At 41.7% G+C, this 21,094-nt stretch overlaps 1 protein-coding gene and 2 pseudogenes across 1 annotated transcript; all 3 read left to right on the top strand.

Moving 5' to 3' along the window:
- Positions 1-252: 252 nt before the first annotated feature.
- LOC101971890 (tripartite motif-containing protein 3 pseudogene) lies at positions 253-2,870 on the top strand (annotated as a pseudogene).
- Positions 2,871-11,708: 8,838 nt separating this feature from the next.
- On the top strand, positions 11,709-12,573 carry LOC101972189 (suppressor of cytokine signaling 2 pseudogene; annotated as a pseudogene).
- Positions 12,574-17,238: 4,665 nt separating this feature from the next.
- Positions 17,239-19,053, top strand: LOC101975015 (fructose-2,6-bisphosphatase TIGAR). The gene is made up of 3 exons (XM_005341735.5): positions 17,239-17,286; positions 17,570-17,680; positions 18,531-19,053. Exons 1-3 carry the CDS (start codon positions 17,239-17,241, stop codon positions 18,960-18,962), a joined length of 591 nt encoding a protein of 196 aa, XP_005341792.2. The 3' UTR covers positions 18,963-19,053.
- Positions 19,054-21,094: the final 2,041 nt, after the last annotated feature.

Below are 21,094 nucleotides of genomic sequence, written 5' to 3'. Positions count from 1 at the left end.
TATAGGTTCAATTATGAAGTGTGTTATGATTTAGATGATCTTTATGAATATCATTACCCTTCATAGCTAGTTTTCTTCTTTTCAAAAATGACATAACTTGATATTAAAGTTTTTTCCTCCCTCTTTCTATTTTAGTGGGGAAACAAGATTCAACAAAGTGAAAGTACTTCAAGGTTGGTATAATCTGGTTATTATTATAAATCTCTGCTTTAGTTGTTAAAGTGATATGCAAGGGACGTGGGGCGGCGCCACGGGCAGGGCCGGGAGGACGGGCGCTGGCAGCAGGGGCAGCGCCGCGGGCCCCTCTGAGTGGCCTCAGTCAGGGCCTTGCCCTCTCATCCTGCTCCAACACCGCTGTTGTAAGTGGCAGGAGCCATCTGTAGTCACCATGGCAAAGAGGGAGGACAGCCCTGGCCCAGAAGTGCAACCAATGGACAAGCAGTTCCTGGTGTGCAGCATCTGCCTGGATCGGTACCGGTGCCCCAAAGTTCTGCCTTGCCTGCATACCTTCCGTGAGAGATGTCTCCAGAACTACATCCCTGTCCAGAGCCTGACGCTGTCCTGCCCGGTGTGTCGGGAGACGTCCATCCTCCCCGAGCAGGGTGTCTCAGCACTGCAGAACAACTACTTCATCAGTAGCTCATGGAGGCCATGCAGCAAGCACCCGATGGGGCCCACGACCCCGAGGACCCCCACCCCCTCAGCGCTGTGGCTGGCCGCCCTCTCTCCTGCCCCAACCATGAAGGCAAGATGATGGAATTTTACTGTGAGGCCTGTGAGACAGCCATGTGCGGAGAGTGCCTCGCAGGAGAGCATCGGGAGCATGGCACAGTGCTGCTGCGGGACGTGGTGGAGCAGCACAAGGCAGCCCTGCAGCACCAGCTTGAGGCTGTGCGTGGCCGCTTGACCCAGTTGTCTACAGCTATTGCCTTAGTCGGGGGCATCAGCCAGCAGTTGCAAGAGCGCAAGGCAAAAGCCCTGGCCCAGATCAGTGCAGCCTTCGAGGACCTGGAGCAAGCGCTACAGCAGCGCAAGCAGGCTCTGGTCAGCGACTTGGAGACTATTTGTGGGGCCAAGCAGAAGGTGTTGCAAATCCAGTTAGACACACTGCGCCAGGGTCAGGAGCACATCGGCAGTAGCTGCAGCTTCACGGAGCAGGCACTGCATCTGGGCTCTGCCCCGGAGGTGTTACTGGTGCGCAAGCACATGCGAGAGAGGCTGGCAGCTCTGGCAGCTCAGGCCTTCCCAGAATGGCCACATGAGAATGCACAGCTAGAACTGGTCCTTGAGGTTGATGGGCTGCGAAGATCGGTGCTTAATCTGGGCACATTGCTCACCACCAGTGCCACTGCACACGAGACAGTGGCCACAGGCGAGGGCCTGTTCCAGGCACTAGTGGGCCAACCCGCCTTGCTCACTGTCACTACCAAAGACAAAGATGGGCGGCTGGTGTGCACAGGCAGCGCTGAGCTGCCAGCAGGGATCACAGGCCCGGATGGCACGCGCCTTCCTGTGCCAGTGGTGGACCACAAGAATGGCACTTATGAGCTAGTGTACACTGCACCCACCGAAGGCAAGCTGCTCCTCTCAGTGCTGCTCTACGGGCAGCCAGTGCGTGGCAGCCCCTTCCGTGTGCGTGCCCTGCGTCCTGGGGACCTGCCACCTTCCCCTGATGACGTGAAGCACCGTGTCAAGTCCCCTGGTGGACCAGGCAGCCAAGTGCGCCAGAAGGCAGTGCGTAGGCCCAGCTCCGTGTACAGCACAGGTGACAAACGGAAGGAGAACCCAATTGAGGATGAGCTCGTCTTCCGTGTTGGCAGTCGTGGAAGAGAGAAGGGTGAATTCACTAATTTACAAGGTGTGTCTGCAGCTAGCAGTGGTCGCATTGTGGTAGCAGACAGCAACAATCAGTGTCTCCAGACCAAGACTGGAGCCGGCTGCCTCATGGGGCCCAAAGGAGTGGCTGTAGACCGGAATGGACATATCATTGTGGTTGACAACAAATCTTGCTGTGTCTTCACCTTCCAACCGAATGGCAAGCTGATTGGGCATTTTGGGGGCCGTGGGGCTACTGACCGCCACTTTGCAGGGCCCCATTTTGTGGCTGTGAACAACAAGAACGAGATTGTAGTAACGGATTTCCATAACCATTCAGTGAAGGTGCTGATGGAGAGTTCCTCTTCAAGTTTGGCTCCCATGGTGAGGGCAACGGGCAGTTCAACACTCCCACAGGAGTAGCTGTGGACTCCAATGGGAACATCATTGTGGCAGACTGGGGCAACAGCCATATCCAGGTGTTTGACAGCTCTGGCTCCTTCCTGTCCTATATCAACACTTCTGCAGAGCCGCTGTATGGCCCACAGGGCTTGGCACTGACCTCGGATGGCCACGTGGTGGTGGCTGATGCTGGCAACCACTGCTTTAAGGCCTATTGCTACCTCCAGTAGCTGCACAGGGGCCCTGCCTGGCTCATGGAGGGACGGACAAAGGGGTGATTGGACAAGAGGGTCTGGCTGAGAGGTGGGCCAGATCTTGCAGCACTGAATGTGGGCTGTGGGCGTGGGTGCGGCCATACCTTCCCTTTCCTCCCCAAACCCCATGGTTGCACTTTATTTATTCGGTTCTTGCTTTGGTGACTGGGTGGGCCTGGACTGTGGTCCTAAGGATGTGTGCAGAGCTTCACCTTATCCCCTTTACACACCTCCCCTGACCCCTCAGTCTGCTCTCTGCCCCACTGCCTGGGGCCAGAACAGCCTCTTACTCCAGGACAGAAGTCCCTCTGGTTGTCTCCCTACCACCCTTTACACACTGACAGAGACAGCAATACCCCACCCCCCATATTAAATAAATGTCTTCACCAAGAAAAAAAAGTGATATGCAAATTAATCAGATTCAGTGGGTAGGGTAGCCTGGGGGCAGCACTGTACTGGGATTGACTTAGATTGAGATTTCAGAAATAAAGTATATAACAGCCACAGAATATGATCAGAGCAACTGGTAACCAAGAGGAATAAATCTCTTGACTGAACTAAATGGACACAACAGCTCTTCAGCTGGGTGTAGTGATTCAGGCCTGTAATCCCAGTGATTTGAGAGGCTGAGGCAGGAGGATCATAAGTTCAAGGGTACCTTCAGCAATTTAGTGAGGCCCTGAGCAACTTAATGAGACCCTGTCTCAAAAAATAAAAAGGGCTGGGGACAGCTCAGTGGTAAAATACCCCTGAGTTCAAACCTTAGCATCACCACCACCAACAACAAAAAAACCCAGAAACCACTTCTCCAAATTGCTCTTTACATTCAGCTTCTAAGAGGCCTAGTCAGCTGATGAGAAAGTTATATTGGTTCTAGATGCCTTAAAATATAACTGTCTAGATTTAAAATGGTTCCTATTTGGAAATGTGACGTTTTCTGGCTGGTGTTAATGGTATTTTCCAGCTCAGATATTTTAGTTTTAGTAGTAACCAAGAGCTTTAATTCTCATGTGTGTTCATTATTTTATTCTGAACTGATTCCTCCTCTTGAGTTCTGTTAGTATGGACCCCAAGTTTTTAGTTGTCCTGTGATCTAGCTCAGCTTTTTAAAGAATATCCTGAGTGAACTTTCAGGTAGAACTGCTATTTCTTGCTGTGATTATAAAACCATTTAGTTTTGTTTGAGGGGTAGTGACCTGGGGATAATATAAACTGGTTTTCATTCCCAGGGTGCTTAACTACCTTTTCTGGAGACTAACTAGTCTGACACTTAAATGAACCTGCTTTTGAATGACTTGTACTCGACCCAAGTTATTCTCTGGCTTTGATTGGTTACCACCACCTTGTCCTTTAGTACTGCTCCTTTGTCTTACTTCATTAGAAGCTGACCATGGAATGTGAATAAAGTCTTTTGTGTTCACATTCATTTTTTAGTTTATTCTTTTTTTAAAAAAAAAATTCTTCTTCCATCTTAGTTGAATGCTTAGTTCTTTAAAAAATATACATAATCTTTTTTAGCTGGTAATAGTTTATTTGCCTTTATTCTGGTTACTAATATGTTTGAACTTCTTTCCTTTGTTGTTCTTTTCCTCCTTCTTTTTGTAGTCTTTCTCTTTATTCTTACTGGCTTTCATATCTTAAGTCCTTGTTTCTCAGGCTTGTCTTACCTTCCCTAGTAGTTCAACCATTTCTTGTCTTTAATGGTTCCCATTCATACTCGTTTTAGTCAGTTTATGACAATGCACTGGGCAGGTGAAACCATACGTTTATTTCCTCACAGCCGTGGAGGCCAAGTCCAAGATCAAGGTCTTTCCAGTCTGCTTCCTGGTTTGCAGACGGCTGTCTTTTGGTGGCATCCTCCCACGACTAAGAACAGACAGTAAGAGCTCTTGTGCCCAAGCATGCTTTTGTTCTCTCTTTTTTCCTCTGTACTAGGGCATTCTACCACTGAGTTCATTCCCAGCCCTTTTTATTTTGAGACAGCATCTTGCAAGGTTGCTGAGGCAGGTATCCACCTTGTGATCCTCCTGCCTCAGCCTCCTGAATCACTAGATTACAGCTGTATGCCACCAGGCCCAGCTAAGACCTGTCCCTTCTCATGGGTCATTCATCACATTCATGAGGGATTGACCCTAAAATCTAATCATCTCCCACAGGCCCAACTCCCCAAAATACCAATTTTAGGGAGACATGGATATTCACCCTAACAACACCTAATGAAGAATAACATCATTAATGTCCCCTCTCGAAAAATACAGGAACTTATGTTATCATTGTCTGTCATCTTAGTCTTTTTTTTTTTTTAAACCACTTGATGTGGACATTATTGCCTCCACTCGTCATTCAGGCAGTGTTTGCTAGCTTTGCTGTTCATTGCTTCTTTTGCATCTCAGACCTTCTTTCCAGAATTATGTTTTCTGAAAGGTTCCCCGGTGTATGTGGCTAGGCTGATGGTAAAGGTGATCTTAGTGCATACAGTTTTGGTTGGACGGTTCTTCAACACTTGGAAGATGTTAATCTATTCTTATTGGGGCTTTCATTGTTCCTGTGAGGAAGTTTGGCCCATCAAGTGGTGTTCTACATTTACATCTTTCTCTATAACTGTTCTGAAAATCTTCGGTTTATCCAGGAGGGTTTTTTTTTAATTATTCTATTTGATATGCATTGTGTTTCTTTTATCTGTACATGGGTGTCTTCTCTCATTTTTGGAAAACTCAGCCATTATCTCTTTTTTTTTTTTTGAGAGAGAGAGAATTTTTAGTATTTATTTTTTAGTTTTCGGCAGACATGACATCTTTGTTTGTATGTGGTGCTGAGGATCGAACCCCGGGCCTCACACATGCCAGGTGAGCGTGCTACCGCTACCACATCCCCAGCCCCAGCCATTATCTCTTTATGTTTATTTTCTCTGTTTTCCATTTTACATGTTTATTTTTTCCATTTTCTACCTCCAAAGATTTCATCTCTGAAAGATGGAATCTTTGGGAGGTGATTAGGTCATGAGGGTGCAGCCCTTGTGGGCAGGATTATTAAAAGGGGGCCCTGAAGAGCTCTTATACCTTCTTTTGCCATTTGAGCACATAAGGGGAGAAGTCAGCACTCTGTACCCTGGAAGAAGCCTTCACCAGAACCCAGCCATGCTGACACCTGATCATGAACTTCCAGCCTCCAGCACTGTGAGACATGAATGTTTGTTGTTTATAAGCCATCTAATCTATGGTATTTTTTTTACAGTAGCCTGAACTAAACAATGCATGTGGGGAATTCTCATTCTTTCCCGTTCATCACCAGTATATCCACATTCCTTCTCCTTGTATCTGTGCTGCATTCTGGGTAGTATGTGCAGCTCTGTCTTGGAGTTCATTACACCTCCCCTCAACCACATCGCTCAAACCACTGAGGGATTTTTTTTTTCTTTTCTTAGCATTCTGTTTTTCCTTATTAAAGATTTATTTTATCTTTTAGAAAGCCATCTGGTTGTTTTTAATGCTTTCTGTTAATTGCTTATCTTTCTGAATCTGTCTTTATGGTAGGGAACAGACAGATGTGAGCAGTGGAAACATGAGGTTAAGGGAATAATTCTATAAAATGAGTCTCCTGTGCTGACTCTCATGTGGTTTCTTTTTTAAAAAAGCAATGTACCTGCAGCCCTGCCTGGCATAACAACCTGTTATCTGCAGGAGAAATGCAGGCCTAAAATGCCAATAAAAACATTAGTTACCCTATAAGGGGGGAATTTTGTGACCCTTCCACAGACGGATCCCAGAACTCTGAAAGGTAAGGATAATTCCCGTAACCATAACATCTCTAAGAACAGGACAAACCAAACTAGAGTTCCCATGTGCAGAGAAAACTTGAAAGTCTGCTGTCATCCTGCTGTCTGTCAGTCAAAAGTCAAGAGGTGGACCTGGGTGGGTCTTTCTGGAAACTTCTCTGGGACCCCCAATATAATCAGAGGGTAGGAGAGGCATGCCATCCTTCTCCTGAGAGGACCCTCTCTCTCCTTTTCCTATCCCTTCTAATAATTTCATGCCTGTTACTCTGAGCAACACATCTAAAATCTTTCTGGTGTGATCAGGAATATTCTGCCTATAACATTTATGTCTTATTCATAATTAATTTCATAGCTTTTCTTTGCTGATTTCAGTGTGTGAATTCTCAATGATTCTAAATCTGTTCTTTTTTTCTGCTGACTCTCATTCATTATGGATTATTTTCTTGTGTATGTGTTGAATATTTGGCTGACCTATTATTTGCTCTAAAATTAGTGGAGAGCTTGTTATCCTCTGTTGTGAGTGGTTTGTTCTGAGCAGGATTTGCATTTGGCCACTGGCCTCAGATGACAGTAGCCTCCTTCCAGGACCCCTTGCTTCAGTGCAGTTTGGTCCCCCCACTTTGCTGTCTCATGAGCAGGCCTCCTCCAGAAACCCTTCCAACCTGAGCTGATGTTGCAGCAACTCCAAATTTCCATATCACTTTTCACATTTCAGCCCAGGGGTCTTTGATGGCTTGGCTTCTTCCCTTGGGGATTTCCTTGCATTCTATGAGCCCAGTCACACCAAGCATACATCACTTATTCTGTAATAATAAGTCCCTTCTCAGTGTCTAATCTGCTTCTTCCTCCTGGAAGGAAGTGTAGGTTTCATAGTGTTTCTTTCTTTTTTTTTATTTAAACGAAAAAGAAAGGGAAGGGGGCAGGGAAGAAAGAAGTACCATCATTATAATATTGAATATTTGGACAATGGAGATATAGAAGGCAAAACTCTTATGGTAATGATAGCAGCACATGTAGGGTCAGAGTCACCATTTATAAAATGCAACCAATGAGGACATGGGCAAACACAAAAGAGGGAAGAGCTAAAACCGAGATGTTGTTAGCATCACCTTATTCCCAGCAGGCAAAAAACATTTGAATCTAAGCCTTGATAGAATCAGCTTAACTTCACAGTAGGTGCTGTTGGCTCCTTGGCTCTCTGAAAAGTCATGTAGAAAAGTGCTCGAGGAAACTTTTCATTAAAATAGAGATAGACACAGTTTCTGTTCTCTTATATGTGGCTTTATCTGTACCCCTCAGTTATGATTTTGAATGCTTTGTTTCACCACAGGACAAGGAATAGATGAACCTCTTTCAGAGACTGGATTTAAACAAGCGGCTGCTGCTAGTAGATTTATGAGTAAAGTGAGGTTTACTCGTGCTTTCTCCAGCCATCTCACACGGGCAAAGCAGGTGAGTGTAGGGTGAGGGTTTAGGCTAAGAGGTCCCAAGTCTCAAGTGTATAAGCTTGAAAGATCTGCCACCAGAGCCCACAGGGAATTAAATCACATAGACAGCACTTCCTTCCCACTCTTTCATCGCCATGTGAACTTTTTCCTTTTCTTCTCATTGAACTTAGTTTTTTTTTGTTTGTTTTGGGGTTTTTTGTTTTTGTTTTTGTTTTATTTTTAAGTTAGAGTAGCTTTGGAAAAAAATGCTTAACAAAACAAAAAAAAAAATAAGGTATCAGGAAAAATCCAGGAGAAATGACAGGCAGGAGATCAACCCACAGTCACGTCAGATAATAGAAAAGCCAGACAGAGTAAAAAAACATTCTGATTCCATAAAGAAATATGTGACATGATGTAAATGTCTTTAGAGAACAGATCTCTATAAAAATGACACCCAGATTTTATTAAAAAGAACCAAATCAACTTGTTAAAACTCAATGGAAGGAGACTTTTGTGACTAACCATGAGGGAATAATAGGATCGGAATTTACCTCCCTGTGTAAATAACTAGAAAACTCAACAATGAGTGCAAAATCTCAGCAGGGGCTGGGGTTGTGGCTCAGTGGAAGACTAGCACATGTGTGGCACTGAGTTTGATCCTCAGTACTGCATATAAATAAATAAATAGAGGTATTGTGTCCATCTACAACTAAAAAAGTATATGTTATTATATATATATATATATATATAATATACATATATTACACTTATTTATAATTTTCTTCCAATCTGTGGTTTGCCTTTTCATTTTACAAATGGTACTTGCAAAGAATAGACAACTTTTACTCGAATAAAATCCAGTAAGTGAGACCTTGGACTCCGGGCATCATGGCTCTGTGATGCCTAGATGAGGTGGAACAAATAAGCTGAGCCCCAGGATTGTCCAAAGCCATTTCCAGACTCTGGTAGGGGTCACAAAATAGAGCTCGGTGGTCCCTGTGATTTGATGAGGGAAAGCGTGGAATTTGGGGATATTAGGTGACTAAAATTTGAGGTTCAGAGAAGTAGAAGAGCTAGACAGAGAAAGAACTCTAGAAGTACACATAGCAGTCTGCTTAAATATGTCAAAGTACTTTCTTCTGTCATGGATAACTGAAATGAACAAATTTTTTAAAAATTCAACCAAAAAGAAACTCTTAGGGAGACTGTTATCTGCATATGGGTGGAATGACACCCCCTGAGAACAAGCAAGACACAGCTGCAGAGGAGAGACTGGTTCCTGGGGAGGGAAAAGTGGAGCGATTCCTAGAGCTCACAGAGGGTGGGGAAGCACGTGAGTCCCCACCAGTCAGCGTGCAGCGATTTTGTGGAATAAACAGGGCACGAAGTAGTGATTCCAGAATGATCACTTCCTAGCAGTGAATAAGGAAGAAAAATGAGAGAAATAGATGATTAAAAATAAAAAATCTTAAAAAGGAACCAGGTTGAGCTCCATATGTGTAATATGAATTGTAAGGTGTTCTGCTGTCGCATATAGCAAATTAGAATTTAAAAAAAGAACCAGATTGATCTAGAGATGAAAAATATGATGTCCTGAAATAAAAATGTCACAAGATGGGACTAACTGGGTGGGCACTGTAGAAGAGGTCATTGAACATGAAGACGTAGCAACAGAACATTCTGAATTTACTATGGAGCAGAAAGAAAGAAAGACTAAAATAGGAAGATAAACAGTCTCAGCGAAGTATGGAACAGTGTCAGACAATCCAACACACATGTTGGTTGGGAGTCCTGAGAGGAAAATGGGGAAGAGGAGGCAAGAGTAGGAATTCTACAGGAATTTTTCGAAATATATTCTGAAGGTGTAAAGATTGAAAATACTTTGAAAACTAAAAAGAAGACTTTTTTTTTTTCAAGCAAAATTGGAGAGGCAAAAAACAGAGCCACACTTATATAGTAAATTATTGGTTTTGTGTTTGTGGTCAGTAGGATTTTGACAAAGGTCCTAGAGTAATTTATTAAATAAAGATAGTCTTTTTAATAATGGTGCTGACACAACGAACATGAACGTCAACCCTTACCTTGCACCACACACAAAAACTAGTTTGAAATTGATTATATAAACTGGATTTTATTCGAGTAAAAGTTGTCTGTTCTTTGTAAAATGAAAAGGAAAACCACAGATTGGAAGGAAAGTATAAATAAGTGTATTATATGTAAATAATGTATACATCATATGTACATATATGTGTGTGTATATAAGTACATATATATATGACACTGTGTGCGTATGAATTCTTTCTCCTCAATAATTAGACAAACTTTAAAAGGGGCAAAATGTTTTAATTAGAACAGGAACTTCATAAAAGAAGATACATGCAAGGACAATAAAAATTATACAAATGAAAAGATGCTCGGCATCCTCGATTGTCACATAAATGCAAATTACAACCACAGTTGAGATACCACTGTACATAACATTTGAATGACTAAAACGTGAAGAGATTGTAGAGTATCTAAAAGTCACACACTGCAGGTGAGAATGTAAAAGAAACCATCTACTTTGGAAAATAGTTTATCATATACATATTGTTACCCAGCAGTTTTAGTCCCAGAGACTTATCCAAGAGAAATAAGAACGTATGTCTGCATAAAGAATTGTGCACCATTGTTCAGTAGGACTTTTGTTTGTAACAGCCATATAACAGACTCTGTGTTTATCAGGAGGTAAATGAACAAATGAACTGTGGTGTGTTCATATAGTGGAATACAACTCAGCACTGAAGATGGAACACTAGATAGGCATCAACATGGATGAGTCTCTCAAAAACATGCTAAACAAAGGAAACCAGGCACTAAAGAGAACATAATACATGATTCTGTTTATATGAAACTCTGGTAAAAGACTGATGTAGAGTTACATAAAGCAATTCAGTGATTGCTTGGGCCGGGGTGAGAAGGATTTACTGGCATGGGTATGAAGATATATTTTGGGGTGATAAAATTCTTCTGTATTTTAATTTTTAGCACTTAGGTGGGTGTATACATTTGTCAAAATTCAAATGAACTGTAGACTTAAAATAGGTGTATTTTACTGTTGTAAATTATGTATCAATAAAGTCAATTTAATGCATGGAATAAGTTAGCCAAAACCTCAGTGAACTTATCGAGTTACCGATTACACACAGCTGACATGATTGTTAAGACAGTAAACCTAAGGGTGACATACATGACTGATTTAAGACGTGAGGAACATGATGGGAAGTTGTAATGTCTTTCAAGAGGAGATGTCAGAGAGTTGAGGATGAGGCAATATTCAAAGAGGTCATAGCTGGTTTTACAGAATCATTAAGACAGTGGATCTCAGATCCAGAAAGTGTAAGCAGTCCCAATTGGTAAATACAAAAGAAATCCACCTCTGTATTCATCGTAGCCAAGCTAAGATTCCAAAGAAAAGGAAGACAAACATCATTCACTAGTCAAGCAGTTAGGCTGTCTAGGTCTGTCAATGTCAGTAACATCCTCTTCAGTATGCTGAGAGAGGGCAAGGATTAACCTAGGGTTTTAAACCTTTTTCTAGAAAACAGGTGAAGACCATTCAGACAAACAGACCCTCAAGGCATTTTCAAAAAAATATTGAAAATAATTCTAGAAGGAAGGTCCGAGTTTCAGAAAAAGATCAGTGAGCAAAGAAATTGGCAAAGGTTCATAGCATAGATAAATACAAAGAAATACAACACGTATATGACAGTAACGATGTCTAACTTACGGGGAGGGGTGAAAATGCAAGGTAGAAGTGGATTTAAACAATTTCTGTAGTTTTGCAAATACAGTGTTTTATGTCCACTAAAAGTAGCCAGATAAACTGAAAGAAGGAAACATGGACACAAATGAGCAAAATAAAAGACAAAACAGCCGAAGTCTCCCCACTGCCGCGGCTCCTGGGCCTTGAGCTTCTCTTGAAGCAGGAGCCTCTTCGCCGCAGCCACCAGCGCTGCGCAGGCCGCGGACAGTACGCGCAGGGGCCGGGGCGCACAGCCTCAGGATCCTCGGAGTACGAAGCACGGGCGCTCGCAACAGGCGATCTGTGGGTGACCGCGTCTGCGGGAGATTTTACCATCCCTCCTCTGGGACTTGGGGAGAAAGAACCAGCAGCTCCCCAACCCCTCCCCCTCCACCACCATTTCGGACACCCCGCAGGGACGCGTTTTGGAGTTCCCTCTGACTTCCAGGAAGTACGCGAGCCCCTCTGTGACTCCAGGTCAGGCGGCCACCTATCTTTGCCGTGCTGACCCTTCTTCCATGACCCTCCGGTGCCTAGAGCCCTCGGGGAATGGCGCGGATGGGACGCGGAGCCAGTGGGGGACCGCTGGGTCAGCCGAGGAACCAGCCCCCAGGCAGCACGCCTGGCGAAGGCCCTGCGCGAGCTGGGTCAAACAGGATGGTACTGGGGAAGTATGACTGTTAATGAAGCCAAAGAGAAATTAAAAGAGGCGCCAGAAGGAACTTTCTTGATTAGAGATAGTTCGCATTCAGACTACCTACTAACAATATCTGTTAAAACGTCAGCTGGACCTACTAATCTGCGAATTGAGTACCAAGATGGGAAATTCAGATTGGATTCTATCATATGTGTCAAGTCCAAGCTTAAGCAATTTGACAGTGTGGTTCATCTGATTGACTACTATGTTCAGATGTGCAAGGATAAGCGGTCGGGCCCAGAAGCCCCCGGAATGGGACTGTTCACTTCTATCTGACCAAACCGCTCTATACATCTGCACCATCTCTTCAGCATCTCTGTCGACTCACCATTAACAAATGTACCGGTACTGTCTGGGGACTGCCTTTACCAACAAGACTAAAAGATTACTTGGAAGAATATAAGTTCCAGGTGTAAGTGTTTCTGTTTTTCTAAACATCATCATATAGGCTATCTCCAAATGCAGCTATGTAAGACAACACCAAAACTTGAGCGACTGGATAACTGCACAGAATTCTAAAAACAGCTGAAGTCAACATAATTTAAATGAGTAAAGAGGTAGCTAGGTATTTAAAATTCCCCTAGATCTTTTCACCTGAGTGATGCTTCCTTTCCTAAGGCTGACTAAGATCAGTTGATCCTTTTAACTAAGAAATAAAATGCCCCAAGTAAAGGCTGAGGGAGCATTTTATCGGAATGCCTTGTCTTTCTGCAGTTCCTTTGCGTTAGGTCCAAGGTCCAAGTTCCAAGTTCCAAGCTCCAAGCCCCAGTAACAAAGAGCGAGTGGAGTACTGAAGAAGCAAAAGGAACCAATCTGATGCAGGCTTAACCATGAGTTTATACGCCTGATGATCAGTATCTTTAAGGACATTTTATATGTTGCATTCTGATGTATGTAGTTTTGTCGAACACATCATGCTTGTGAGTATTTATCCCTCATTTTATGCAATTAACCAAATCAACCCCCCCCAAAAAAAGTGACCATGAGATCCTGTATTTGTCTTTTTACTACAGGTATGAACTCTCCTGTGAATGAGTACTGTAGTAACCCATTTCAAGGGAGCCTTATTTCAGAAATATTTCAAATTGGTGCAAATGGAAAAGACTTTCTCTTTTCCTTTAAGGCTGAAGACAAGAATGTCATGCTCTACAGGTGCAACTCAATCTCTGTTAATAAAAACCAGTGTAGATATAGACATTTTACCCTTTGAAGTAGCTGTGCCCCAAACTGTTGCCATTGATTTTTTTGGAAATGGCTTTAGAAATTTCCCAGTCCTTGAATTGTCTAACCATGGACATCAGCAGTTGTCTCCTTTCTACTGTGTAGAATACCTTGACTTAATTTTCTTCCATATATAGGAGGATACCTGCCTGCTTTTCAAAGTGTTTATTTACTGCTGTTACTATTTGATTAGAATGCATTAAATAAAGAGAAACCTGACTTTAAAAAAAAAAAAAGACAAAACAGCCACAGGAGTAACACACCCATGTTACACACAGATGAGCGATGACCCAGAATCTCAGCAGAGAACTGTAAACAGTAAATTTTAAACAAAAGTTCAAATTCTAGAACCAAAAATAGCACTGCAGTTGAGGCTAATGGATGTTAAATAGCAGTTTAGACACTTGAGTGGAGATTTAGGAAATGGAACAGGTCTTTCATGTGATAGAATTAGCTAATGAGATGATCTGAGTAAATTAATTGGTGATTCCAGGGATAAGACTAATATTTTAAATTATTTATGTTCATAATTAGTATAAAAATGTACTCACCAGAGAGTTTGGAGCAAAATACATGTAAACTTCAAAGAGTAAATGATAAATGTATGAATGCAGTAGCTCAGGATTATATGTACCTTTGAAACTACACTAATAAAAATTATTGTTCAAAATAAATAAATAAATAAATACTGCAGTTTGGATCAGGCATGTCCCCCCAGTGCTCATGAGTTTAAGAACTGATCCCCAGTGCCAATGTTCAAGAGGTGGGGCTTTGGGGAAGTGACTGGCTCATGAGGACTCTGACCTCATTGGTGGATTGATCCAGGGATAACTGAATGAGAGGTTGTGGAAGCTAGGCAGGTAGGCCTGTGTGGAGGAAGTAGGTTACTGGGGACTATATTTTTCCCTTGGGAACTATATTTTGTTCCTGGCCCCTCCTCTCTATCCCTCCCCCCCCCTCTCTTCATCTTGGCTACCATGAGGTGAGCAGCTTTCCTCCTTATGATATTCTCACTCATCTCAGTTCCAAAGCAATGGAACCAGCCAACCATGGACTGGCACTTCTGAAACCATAAGCCAAAATAAATCTTTCTTCTATGTTGTTTTTCTCAGGTATTTGTCACAGCAATGAAAATCTGGCATACACAATAAATAAATCACTTACCCTTTCTCAAAGTCTTGAATCATACTGTACTGTCATATCTTTGCAAAACAGGTTATGCTTCAAAATCTTATGCATGGTCTGCAAAGCAAAACACAACTGTTTCTTATACAAATGTTAATCACTATGAAATGTCAACACAATACATGACACTTTCATTAATTAAAAAATATAATAAGACCAAAGAACAAGCAATACATTTCCCGTGTAAATGCTGCCTCTTGGGCTGGGGATGTCTCTAGTGGTATAGAACTTGCCTAGCATGCACAGGGTTCCTTCCCTAGCAACACAAAAACCAACCAACAATAACAAATGGTCCCCCTTCTGTTCTGCTCCTCCTTTTGTCTCTCCATGACTGACTCTGGTATTTTCTGCTAAACTATCTCTTAGTTCACATGTTAGCAAACTATAGCCCACAAGCCAAATCCAAACTGCTTTGTAAATAAAGTTTTATTGGAATACAGACACAAGTTCCACATAAGTATTGTCTCTGGCTGCTTTCACACTCCAACAGTAGGGGGTGAACAGTTGTGACAGAGAGCTCAGAGCCCACAAGATCTAAAGTATGTATCATGTGGCTCCTTATAGAAAAGGTTGGCTAACCTGTTCCATTTCCTAAATCTCCACTCAAGTGTCTAAACTGCTATTTAACATCCATTAGCCTCAACTGCGGTGCTATTTTTGGTTCTAGAATTTGAACTTTTGTTTAAAATTTACTGTTTACAGTTCTCTGCTGAGATTCTGGGTCATCGCTCATCTGTGTGTAACATGGGTGTGTTACTCCTGTGGCTGTTTTGTCTTTTTTTTTTTTTTAAAGTCAGGTTTCTCTTTATCATCTCCTACCTCAGTCCCTGTGATAGTCATTCTCTTCTTTCCTGTCTTGCATTCTCTTTTCAATCCTAATCTCCAACTGCAACCTGAATAATCCTTTGCAGAACGGTTCACTAATTCTTTTAAACCTGGGTCCCAAGGTACTGTGTAAACTCATCTGTCACCTCCTTGCCTTCTCTTCCTCCCTGGTACTTCACGTTGTAGTCTCAGAGTGCTCGTTGGGTGTTGGCATGGTGTTTGCCACCTGCTAGCATTCTTTCCAAGCACTGCAAATTCATTCAACTTCATAACCTACTGTGTGAAGACTGAAAAACCTCACGTTTTAATTCACATTTTATAGATGGCAGACATCAAAGCACACAGAAGTCAAGTCTATGCCCCCGATCACATAGCCACCCAGCCCTGCAGTTCATACTCTGGAACACTGATCATGGGCCTCTCAGTCTCTTCTCTGAATGATCCAAATGCTTCTGGCAAAAGAGCCAGCCTCATGAACTTCTGACCTGTGCTCCACTCTGCTCCCGGATCTGCCAGTTTCTACTCACCTGTCAGGCTTTGGCCCTCTGATTCTCCCATCCATAGGAGTCATCTCCACAGCTTTGCCTGTGTCCTTCGTTTTCTCCATTGTGCTCCTTGGTCAGCAGCTCACCACACTGGTCTCTGCACAGGCAGGCTTAGCCCTGTGGCCTCAGTCTCAGTTTGCTTCATGGTGGCACTCAGGATACTTAATAAAGAAAGGTTTCCATTCCTCTGAAATCGAAGCAAGTGATAATTCTTACTGATCCCTTTTGTAATAGAGATTGCTTTGTATATACCTGGAGACATGTAAATTTGGCATTGAGGATTGCAAGAATGGCTGACTTTGTAGCAAAACATACATTTATTCTTATAAAATGGTATTTTACTCACGGATTTCTATCTGATGATGGTATGAGGATCTTTTGGCATCATCTGTGCAAACTATAACAGTTTTTTTTCTTTAAATTCATTATTATGCAAGCAACCCATTATCCGTATAAGGAATTAAAAGTGACTTGGGGAGAAATACAGTTAAAATCTATACTACCCCAGATAAACACCGTGAACATTTTTGGTATGTGTGTTCCTGATTTTTTCCCCCTGCTTGTGCATTTTCTAAATGGAATTATTTGTATTGCTTTTAAACTAGCATTTCCCATTTATTGTGTACTGACTGCTTTTCAGTGCCTGTAAATGCACCTTGATATAATCACCTAATTAGTGACTTAATGGATATTATGTAATTTATATAACCCAGCAACTACTAATTAGCATCCAGGTTGTGACTAGATTTTCTGCTGATGTAAATAATGTTAAAATAAATATTTTTGCAGTTCATTCTTGGTACACCCATCTAACATACTTCTAGAAATGGACATTGCTGAGTGTGTACTTTTTCTTATATTAACTCTAAATTGCCTAGTTTAAATGGCGTTTCAAAAAGCCATGCCAACTTATATTCCCATGAGTGGTCTAGGAGAAAATTTTCCAAGCCACACTTGATGTTGTCAGTTTCTTTAATTTTACAATGCAATAGCTGAAAAATGATGCCATTTAATTTTTACATTCTTGGGATTCCTAATGAGGTAGTTTCCCCATGTTTCTTGGCCCTTTGATTTCATTTGTGACTTGTATGTCCTGTGCTTGGGCTCAGTCTTCATGCGCCTAGAAAGCTAGCAATTTGGACTTGGATTTTAACTTTGCTGTTGTCTGTGAAAGTGAGGCTATTTGTGTAACCTCCTCGAAACTCGGCTTCCTCCCTTATAAACGTGGAGGAATACTTTTATACCTGCTTCAGAATTCTCTTATTAAGACCAAGTGAGAGAGTGTGTGGATGGGAGGTGGTCAGCATGGTGCCTTGCATGTGTTCTCTAGCCCAGGAGTCTGAGCCTGACCTTGTATGTATTCAGTAAAGCCCTGTCGTCTACTTAGCTTCAGTGACTTCTTCCATACAACCCTCTTTGGACATAGTGTACCACTCAGGTTTCTGTTTTATTTTCTAAGGCTTCATGGCCTCCTACTGATACTGAATATGTTCCTGTTATCAGGAAGAGAGAGGATACTAAAATAACATAGGAAACTAAGCTTATTCATGGAGCCATCTCAATTGGCCAAAAGTCTGAACTGAATTGTTGTCTTGCAAATTCACCAGAGGCACCTTTGTCTTTTGGACCATGACAGAAATATGGGGCTGCGGAAAGCAAGCCTCTAAGTGACCTGAGGAACATGGCCAAAGAAGCTGGGGAAGAATGCCCTTTCTTTACACCTCCCGGAGGAGAGACGTTAGACCAGGTATGTACGTACCACTGACCCCAGTTGCCAAGTTGGGGGACTTAACATTGTCAGAATGGATGAATCTGACTCACTTGTAAATTAGACGTTTGTGAATTATAGCCAAGCAATTCGAAAGTTGCTTTGTTTATAACACAACTCTGCATGATGTTATTTCTTTTTTCCTTTTTAAGGCATCCTCTCTTTCTCATTTGCTGCTAAGTTAGCAGCCATTACTGATCATGAATTTAAGGAGATCTATTCTTTTATGGCACATCTAAGAAAAAATTGTTTGTGAAGCAGTAGCGAGCAGCAGTGGTGTTCAGGGGGACTAAGCAAATCACTCAAGGGTCGGGTCATTCTGAACATGAACTCTGGCCACTGCTGCCCAGCAGCTTTTGAGTGACATCCTCAAGTGCTCACGCTTCTAATAAGTCATCATCTTTGAACTGTGTTATTGATAATTTTCCCTCTATTCTTTATCTTTGTAATTTTCTGATAAACTCTTTTACCTTAGTAAGAAAAAGATTTGTTGTTGTTCCAGCTGAATTGAAGTGCCACATAGTTTCTTGGTGAACATGATTTTATGGCTTTCTGTTCACTTGTAGATTTCCTTAACCTAGTGCTCTGAAGTCAGGAATTAGAACAATATCCTACTCATCTGTATCCCTGGTTTGCCTCCAGAAATGTGGTAGGCACTTTCTTGTACCTGTGAAATCCCCAATTGAATGATCGGAAATATAGATTGAGATTCATCTACTTAGGTGTCCTTACACTGACCCATTAGAAAAGCAGGCAGTTATGTCATGTTTATGTTTTCAGGAGATCATTAATGTCCGTTTATTTCACATTTTCTTTCTTTCCTTATAAGGTGGAAATGCATGGAAAACAGTTTTTTGAATTTTTGTGTCAGCTAATCCTGAAAGAAGCAGATCAAAAGCAACGGTTTTCTACAGGAGCTCCAAGCAACAATCTAAAAACTTCTTTGGCAGAGATATTTCCTTTAGAAACAAACTACAACTCTGAAGTTAATTCCGACAGTGGCGCTCCAGGATTAGTGGCCAGTGTCTTAGTCGTGAGTCATGATGCTTACATGAGAAGCCTGTTTGGTTATTTTCTGACTGACCTTAAGTGTTCCTTGCCAGCATCTCTGAGAAAATTTGAACTTTCGTCAGTCAGTCCCAATACTGGGATTAGTCTCTTCATCATAAGCTTTGAGAAAGGAAAAGAACCTACACCGAAGTGTGTTTGTATGAACCTACAGGATCATCTAAATGAAGTGACCAAAACACTCTCAGTTTAGATCTGCGTCAAAATTCTAACAGTTTTGAGCTTCTGAAGGGAGTGCCTTTGGCTTACTTTATTTCCGTCCTTTGCTAGTGCTAATTTGGAAATAGTTAAAAATCATATTATAAACTCTTCTGGAATGTCAGCCACATCACACAGTAGTGGAAAGCCATTTAGAATTGACTTATGTTGTCTTGAGTGAAGCCTGCGTTTTCCACGCTGCTTGATCCCATCTCTGAGTGATAAATGGAAGGAACTCAGTGTTGCAAGTTGGGGGATTCACATCCTTATTATAGAAATTTTTCCCCTTTTAAAAAATGTTTGTTTGTGTGTTTGTTCTTTAATGAAAAAATTAGCCTATTTGATTGATTGATTCTTGGTAAGATAATGTATATTTTTTACTATCACATCCAAGTCTTGAAAGAACTATTTATATTTCCCATTGCATATTTATAGTTACTGTTATATTTTGAAAGAAAAGTTCTTTAAATGGAAAATTCATATCATTATAAGTCTCTATATAAAGTAAAATGATAAAATGACACTAAAATCTTTTACTTAGAAACAAGCTGTTGGATTTTTTTGTTGTTGTTGTTCAAGAGGGCTTGAAATGTAGATGAATGCAGATTATGAGTGCAGAGCAACCTGGGGGAGGAGGTGAAGACATCATTTGACTAAAACACATCACAGATGGAAGCTCTGGGCAGAAGGTAAAAGAGCAGTGTGCTCTTCTATCTTGCAAAACACAAAGTCAGTGGAAGCCAAGAAAGTCCCCAAAAGAAGTTTGACTCAGAGAGTAAAGACCACTATCCACTTGCTTCTTCTTTAACCTATAGGCTGAAGAATTTCCAGTTTGGGGAAGGCTCCAGAGAAAGGCAACTATCAACTATGTGGGAACCTCAGAACCTAGAGGGAGCTTCATTGAAAAGCATGGGGCAACTGTGGTTTTTGGTGGAAGGTACAAATGAAGTTACCTCTGCCTTCCACTAGATGGCGATGGAGGAAAGGAATTTTGACTAACCTAATTTGGACATCAGCTTGATCCTTCAAAAGTCCTTGTCTAAATGAAGGCAGTGTCTTACATGTAGTTTGCTTTTAAGTAATCATGTTGCTGAGTGCCATAAATTTTAGCTTACAATAGGATGAATGCTAAGCCTGTTAGTTAAGGCTAAGATCACTTTTGGCTGATATCTCCTTTGAATATCATTTAAATCTTTTGTAAAGTTGTATATTTCAGCATTCTCTGTGTGTCCACACTACCATGTTTTCTGCCAGATCGGAAACAGGGCGTGGATTTGAGCACTGGAGCAAGTACACTCGAAATAAGTACTTGAAATGATAACCTAAAAGAACAAATAATATCCTCATTCTCACCGTCCCCAAGTAATTCCTTTCTCTTTTCTTTTTCCTCCAAAGAAATAAAACATTGAGATGTAAGAAGAGTTTCCTTTAATTAATTCTCACAGTGCTGTTCCCCTGCAGAGGCGACCACTGCAGTGAGTGAGTGAATGTGTTCATCTCTTCTTCTCGTGTTCACCCCGTGTCTTCGAGGCAGCAGTATTGTTTGGTGCTTTAGAAATGTACATGAATATCATCGAGCTGTCTATGTTGTTTATTTTTACCTATTCTGTGTTGGGGCACTCTCTATGTTGATATATATAGATCTAGTTAATTCTAACCACTGTACGCTCATGAATAAATATAGCACATGTGGTTTATTATTCTACGAGTGAACATTTAGGTCTCTTCAATATTTCTCCATTGAAACACTGTCACAAGGAAGAATCTTTAGTCTGGCTCCTTGTGCAGAGTGGAAATTGTGTCAGATGTCTCTTCATGGTGGCTGTGCTACTTGTCAATGCCACTGGCAGTACCAAGAATGCCTCCCTTCCATATCTTGTCAATACTTGGTACCACCTAACTGGTTTTTGCTAATCTGAGGAGTAAAAAACATTACCTCACTATTTTATTAAGTTTTTCTGTGATTGTTAATGAACCTGGGCATTTTTTTTTCCAAATGAATGACAGTTCCGGTCTCCTTAGATTGCTGATTCACTGGTTTATGTTCTTTGCCTGGTTTTCTATTGGCTTGTTCAAGTCAAACCAGTATATCTTGTTCTTTTATGTGTGTGTGTGTGTGTGCACTTG

This window comes from Ictidomys tridecemlineatus, chromosome 6, assembly GCF_052094955.1.
Source record: "Ictidomys tridecemlineatus isolate mIctTri1 chromosome 6, mIctTri1.hap1, whole genome shotgun sequence".
In the NCBI taxonomy this organism is placed as follows: domain Eukaryota; kingdom Metazoa; phylum Chordata; class Mammalia; order Rodentia; family Sciuridae; genus Ictidomys; species Ictidomys tridecemlineatus.
The sequence above is the reverse complement of the archived record's forward strand: the minus strand, read 5'-3'. Positions and strand labels throughout refer to the sequence as shown.

What these genes read in the sequence shown, in the direction of transcription:
- LOC101975015 (XM_005341735.5), top strand. Translation starts at nt 17,239, where the DNA reads ATGGTGCCTTGCATGTGTTCTCTAGCCCAGGAGTCTGAGCCTGACCTT. An exon ending in AGGAGTCTGAGCCTGACCTT is followed by an intron (nt 17,287 to 17,569) that starts GTATGTATTCAG and finishes GGACCATGACAG; the next exon opens with AAATATGGGGCTGCGGAAAG. An exon ending in GAGGAGAGACGTTAGACCAG is followed by an intron (nt 17,681 to 18,530) that starts GTATGTACGTAC and finishes TTTCCTTATAAG; the next exon opens with GTGGAAATGCATGGAAAACA.